This window comes from Rousettus aegyptiacus, unplaced genomic scaffold (genome assembly GCF_014176215.1).
Source record: "Rousettus aegyptiacus isolate mRouAeg1 unplaced genomic scaffold, mRouAeg1.p scaffold_m13_p_16, whole genome shotgun sequence".
Lineage (NCBI taxonomy): Eukaryota > Metazoa > Chordata > Mammalia > Chiroptera > Pteropodidae > Rousettus > Rousettus aegyptiacus.
This window is the reverse complement of record NW_023416291.1, coordinates 45501018-45507101: the sequence shown is the minus strand read 5'-3', so window position 1 is coordinate 45507101 and position 6084 is coordinate 45501018. Positions and strand designations below refer to the sequence as shown.

The following is a 6084-nucleotide window of genomic DNA, read 5'->3' as shown; positions in this document are numbered from 1 at the left end:
GACGTGCCCCAGCTGAGAAGTGGCGGATCCCTGCTCCTCGGACCCTCCTTTGGCTCTAGGTGAGACATTTCCACCTCCGCCTAGGCCGTGGCGGGTCAAGACTCGCTCCTCCGCGGTCTAGCCTCTGCTCCCTGGAAGGAACCGCGCTCCGCCTGCCCCTGCCCTGCGCCCACGGGGACTCCCGCGCGCACCTCCATCCTGCGGTGCCCAGCGGTCTCCACTTGAGTGTCCCTCTGCCGCAGGCGTGGAGAATAGAGCTAAAGCTAAGCCGGAGGGACCGTCTAGGGTGGCCAAGCAATGGCTCCGACCCGCCCCACGTCCTCTAGGAAGGTCCTAGGTGGACCCGCGGTTGACCTCACAAGCTTGTGCTAGCACCGTATTCACCGAGATACGAGCCTAATGCCGCACCATCTCTCCCGTTCTCCTTGCTTTTGAGAACCCTCCGTAAGAAGCAAATCTTCCCAGAAGGTGGCTGGGGGCTGCAGAGGAATTAGAAGGGCGCGAGAAGAAAGCGCTTGGAGAGGCTGGCGCTGGGCTGGACAACACGTGGTTTCTGCGGGAGCCAATGGGCGTTGGTGGTCTCGTCCCTCGGCCCTGGTCACCAGGTGGTAGGGATGGCCCAGAGGAAGGCGCAGTCCCGGACGCTGGGCGTCTGCCCTGCACCTTCGCTCTGCGGCGCTAGCAGAGACAGGACGGAAAGCCCTGGGCGCAGCGTGCCGCAGGGACCGCAGACCCCCTGGCCTCTCTCCCTGCGCCTTCGGGATGCTGCAGAACCCCGTCACCTCTACCCCCTTCTCCGTCAAAGACATCCTGAGGCTGGAGCGCGAGCAGATTGGCCTTGAGGCCTTGCAACTCCAGGGAGCACGGAGGAGCCCGGAAAGTTCTGGGCACCTGCGACAGGTCCCCGAACCGCAAGGGTCGGTGGTTCACCACACCGGTAGGGGCGGCGGCGACAAACGGAAGGACATGGCGGAGCCTCCTGGAGGATCCTGTGAGACGGTCACAGAGATGGTCGCGGAACGGATGGGGGAAGCACGTGAGTACAAGCTCAGGTCTTGGCTCCTACGGAGAGGCCGTGGGGGCGGGGCGGGGGCCATAACTCGTCGGCTCTTTGCGGGGCAGGCACGCATCCTCTGTCTTCCCAGTTCCTGGGGCCCATCCTAATTTCCGCTTATCTGAAGAGTCTAAAAGACGGACTCAGACGCCCCTGACACCCCCTCCAAACCCTCACTGCGCTTCACCTCCCTTAAGAAAAAACAAGGTCCTGAATCTTAGGGCATCATAGCAGCCTGTCCTCTACGCCCACGAACACATTATCGCACTCACAGCCACAGTCCCAGCGAAACCTGCTACACTATCTTAGCTGTACTGGGTCGTCGCCCGTCTTCCCTACCACCCCCGAGCCTCTCTACCCTCACCCGAAGCGCAGCCACCCAAGCGGCTGCTTTGGGAGAGAAGACTCCGAGGGCTCTGGCGTCAGTCCCGGCTGGCCTTTTCTTGGGACTTGCTAAGTGGCCTGGCCATCCAGGTAAATCTTTCGACCAGCTCCTCGTCTCGAGAATGAGAGGTGGCGGCCAGACCAGGCGGTGTGTGAGTCCCCGGGCGAGCGCAGGCGGCGGGCCCTCCGCGTCTGGGAGCGTGGTTACAGGCCGCTCGGTTTTGGGCGGCTCTGGGAGGCGGCTCCACGGAGTCTTGGCGCAGTACATTCAATCCAATGACACACTTCAGCTACCTGGAAAACGCTGTGCGCTTTGGGGAAAAACTAAACGGGTTCTAAAGACATTCTGGGGATGACAACGCCACCGTTTCGCCCAGTCTCGGCACCTGGGGCCGCAGCCTCCACGTGGCTCTGGGGACCCCATGAGGCGCCTCGCTGCTCCTGCCTCCCTTACCAGGCGGCGCCACGGGCCCTCCATCAAGGCGTAAATTAAGGACACTAGTTCGGAGTTATTCATCGATCTGCAAGCTGGTTACTCACGGACCCCGGAGACGGAGGATATCAACCATCGCTGTATTCGCAAAGAAGCCGGTGAGTTATCTGCAGCGAACTCTAAACACTAAACTCGCTCTACGCTCCTCAGCCAATCCGGCGTTCACTTCAGCCCTGGTGAGAAAGAGACACGTCCCTCTGTCCCTCTGGCCCCTGCTGTCCCCTCGCTGGCTAAGGCAGCGTGTACCTCCTGCGGCTGCCATGGACACGGAGAAGGGCCGGAGCCAGACTCCGAGAACGAAGCCCAGGGAGCGGCAGAGATCCGGAGGGGAAGGGGGACCCTCCTGGTGGCGTGGAAGCGCCTCATCTGTCCTCAGCCATGCACCGTGCTTTCTGAGATGCTGGGGAGGGGGGGGGACGCGGTTCTGGACTGTGACCTGGAGAGCGCGGGGTGCTGGCCCTGAAGGTCAGCCGTTACTTTTCAATTTGCTAAGAAAAAAAAAAAAAAACCTCGTCTATATTTTTCTTCTCTGCAAAGAGAGCTAGCCTCAGTTTCTCTGAGCTCAGGCTTCTCTGAAGGAAGTTTTTATTTCTTCAAACTTTAAACGCCAAGCAGCCCATCCCCCAGGACACTGCGCCAGCGCGGGACTTGGAGTCGGTTCCGACCCGCGCCAGCTCCGACTAGGCGCGTCCCGCCGCGCCTCGCCGCCAACTCGCATCCCCGGCAGGTCCCTGGTTTTCGCCTGGCGTGGGTTTCCACGACACCTCAGACCGGAGGACGGCGGCATCTCAGCAGGCTCCGAGCTCACCGTCGGCAGCCAGGGGCCTTCGACCCTGTTTTAACTGGTTGGGTCCCGGGCACCTGCCTGCGCGCGGCGACGGAGCTGCCCCCGGGGGAGGGGGAGTCAGTGCGAGGCCAACGCACCCGCTTGCCGGGGAGACGCCAAAGCAGAAAGAGGGAGCTTTATAAAAAGCTAAATGTGGATCGTAACCTTGCATATCCCTCCGAGAGAACTTCGCTTTCCAAGCAGCCAAGAGTCAGGAGTCAGACAAATACTTTGTTCCATTTTATTTTGTTCATTGGGATTACAGAGCCTCCGTTCCAAAAAAAAAAAAAAAAAATATATGGGACCGGTCCCTGGTGCCGGTGGAGCACTTGATGACCAAAAAAGACAAGGGTGTGTGTCAAGGTGGATGAAGGTGGGGGTCGCTCGGGACTCCTCGCTTGGAGCCAAGTGTCCCGCCATAGGCGCGGGGTCACGATGGATGACCAGGCAGGCAGGCGCCTTCCTGCGAGCTCGTTACCTGTTTCCCTCTTCCTCTCCTTCTCCCTCTCAATCTTTCCCTCTCTCTCCCCTTCCCTCTCCTCCCTCTCCCTGTCCACCAAGGGCAAAGTCAACCCCCAACTAACAGGCCCACAGCCATGCTTGATTCTCACAGCAAAAGCTCCCCCAAACTCGACCACACTTTGGAATGGAAATGGCAGCGAACCTTCTCCGCCCATACGCAGAGGCTCTAAGACGAAAACGAAGCTTAGACTATATTGATCAAGAACCTTCCTTTTGGAAAATGGTTGTACAAAGGGGACCGTAGAGTGTCACAATTTATATATGTTCCAGCAGGTACCAAAAAGCGACACTTTGGGGGAAGGGAACCTTCTGACCGGCCTGGGGAGGGGCTCAGCAGAAGAGAGAGACGGGGGCGCGAACTGGAGGCGTTGTCTTGAAAATAGTGTCAGCGTCGCTCGCGTGGGCCGAGGGCAGGGCGCTGACGATGTTCCTTCCTGTGCTTTTAGAGCCGGGCCTCCTCGGCGGGACGCGGGGACCAGAGCGCCGCGCTGGAGGCGGCGGCGAGCGCGCGCGCGGCGCGCGGCCGCGGCGGAGGCCGCGCGTCCTCTTCTCGCAGGCGCAGGTGCTGGCGCTGGAGCGGCGCTTCAAGCAGCAGCGCTACCTGTCGGCGCCGGAGCGCGAGCACCTGGCCAGCGCGCTGCAGCTCACGTCTACTCAGGTCAAGATCTGGTTCCAGAACCGGCGCTACAAGTGCAAGAGGCAGCGCCAGGACAAGTCCCTAGAACTGGCGAGCCACCCCCTGGCGCCGCGCCGGGTGGCGGTGCCGGTGCTGGTGCGCGACGGGAAGCCCTGCCTGGGCCCCGGCGCGCCAGCCCTCCCGGGTCCCTACGGCGGGGTCGCGGGGCCCTATTCCTGTTACAGCGGCTACGCGGGGGCCCCCTACGGCGCGGGCTACGGCGGAGGCTACGGCAGCGCGCCTCGGGGCCCCGCGCCGCCCGCGCCCCTGGCCAGCGCGGGCTTCGGCGGGGGCGGCCCCGGCGCCAGCCCCCCGGGCCACCTGCCCGCCTCGCTGCAGGGCGTCCGGGCCTGGTGAGGCGCCCCGGCTCGGACGCACCCACCAAGGCCTGGGTCTCCTTCCCTGCTCCCTGCCCACCCGTCAGCGGTCAGGATGACAGGCCACCCACCGCCGGGGAAGGAAGAGGCGACCCGATGCCACTTCTCCCTCCAGTGATCCCTGGGACTGAGAATTGCCCTCACCAAGCCTTCCAGCTCAAGGTCCTGGGGACGTTCTTCCCCTGAGAGAAAGGACACGGCCAGCAGCCCACAAAGCAGCCCTGGGGGAGGAAAGCTGAGGGTGGCCAGCAGTTTTGGGTGTCCAGACTGGACTGAGGCAGGTGACTTTGTAGGCCGTAACCCCAGGGCGGAGATGAGAGGCGCTTTAATTTATGTACAACAGCCCCGGGCATTGCGGGGGTGACTCTCCGTGCTTCTAGAGGGCCTCGATCATCCAGTTAAAGGCAACGGGTGGGGTGAAGAATGAGGAAGGCAGACGAGTGTGGGACTCGGGGTGAAGAGCTGGGAAGGGGAGGATCAGGGTTAGGAAGCGGGGCTGTTGCGGGTTCAATCCCGCCCCTGTCAAGGCTGCGCTCCTAGGGACTCGGGATTAATCCGGGGTGGTGCTCTTTCCGGGGCTCCAATCGCTCCCCAGGAAGTATCCTCTGGTTCTTCCCTCCTCTCTGTCAGCGCCTTTTATTTCTTATATACAGCTTGTGAGGGAATATACAAAATATGTCTGTGTGTGTTCGCATGCGTTAGAATTGATCCACCTCTCAGCTACCTCTAAACAACTGCGAATTAAAGTAAAAACAAAACTCATAAGCTCTGAGTCCTCAGTGCATACAGACTCCCTAGAAAAACACAACAGAGCCAGCCCTGGAGGTAGGTTACCCTCTCCCTCTCCCTCTGTAGATAATCTATTATAATAGATTTCTAAATTCTGAATCAGGAAAGGGGGGCTCCAATTGTCCATAAATCCTAACAGGGTAAGAACAGAGGCTGAACTTAAGGGGAAACTATGACTCCCCGGACCCCGATGTGTTGGAAGTCATACAAACCGAAGACTGAAAACAAACTCATTTTAGTAATGGGAACATGAGATCAAATAAGAAATTTGTCTTTAGTAAGCACTACGAGGAAAATCAGGCTTGTTTTTTGGGGGGAGGGGGCGGGTGGGATGAGATAACAGCTTTGGAAATGAAAATTCTGGTTCTTTGTTCTCTAGACCACTAACTTGTCAAAAAATGGAATTCCATTATTTAATAAACTGCAGTATTTAATTAAAATGCACTGGCAGTGCATTTTCTCATTTCTAAATGTGCCCTGGTGGCTTTTACTAATGTAGGAAACAGACGTCTTAGTCCTATGTAAACTACATCTGTTTTACATAGCTTGTATCTCTTAAAGTTTATATGTTTACGCTTAAAATGCGAGTAATGATTCGTATTTTTTCTTACTATCGTCTCCTTACCTTTTCTCTCCTTTTTGTTTTCATCCTCTTCCTCTCCTATTTCTCCATTTTGACTACTGTTAAAAATTACCCCCAAGTGTCTTTCCATTATAGTTAACGTGCCCTTGGGATTAAAAAATGCAGTATATATACGTTAATCAGAAATCTCCAAAAAAAAAAAAACATTCCGTGGTCAATTAAGCTAAGAAAATAATAGGGATTACAGTTTAAATTTCCATTATGAGAAAACGGTCTTCTTTGACTCTGGGAGGGTGCATTCCAAATAAGAGGAAAAGTTACCCGTGGACACTGGCCTTAGATTCATGATAGCTGAGTTTAAATTAAGTTCAATTCAATAC

The 6084-nt window shown here is 57.6% G+C and overlaps 1 protein-coding gene across 1 annotated transcript; it reads left to right on the top strand.

Moving 5' to 3' along the window:
- The first annotated feature begins 762 nt into the window (after nucleotides 1-762).
- Nucleotides 763-4312, top strand: NKX2-6 (NK2 homeobox 6). Its single transcript, XM_016141525.2, has 2 exons — nucleotides 763-1036; nucleotides 3726-4312. The coding sequence occupies exons 1-2, from the start codon at nucleotides 763-765 to the stop codon at nucleotides 4310-4312; spliced, it is 861 nt and encodes a 286-aa protein (XP_015997011.2).
- Nucleotides 4313-6084: the final 1772 nt, after the last annotated feature.

Coding starts and splice junctions, on each gene's coding strand:
- NKX2-6 (XM_016141525.2), top strand. CDS start 763: ATGCTGCAGAACCCCGTCACCTCTACCCCCTTCTCCGTCAAAGACATC. Junction 1,037..3,725: donor GGAACGGATGGGGGAAGCAC/GTGAGTACAAGC, acceptor CTGTGCTTTTAG/AGCCGGGCCTCCTCGGCGGG.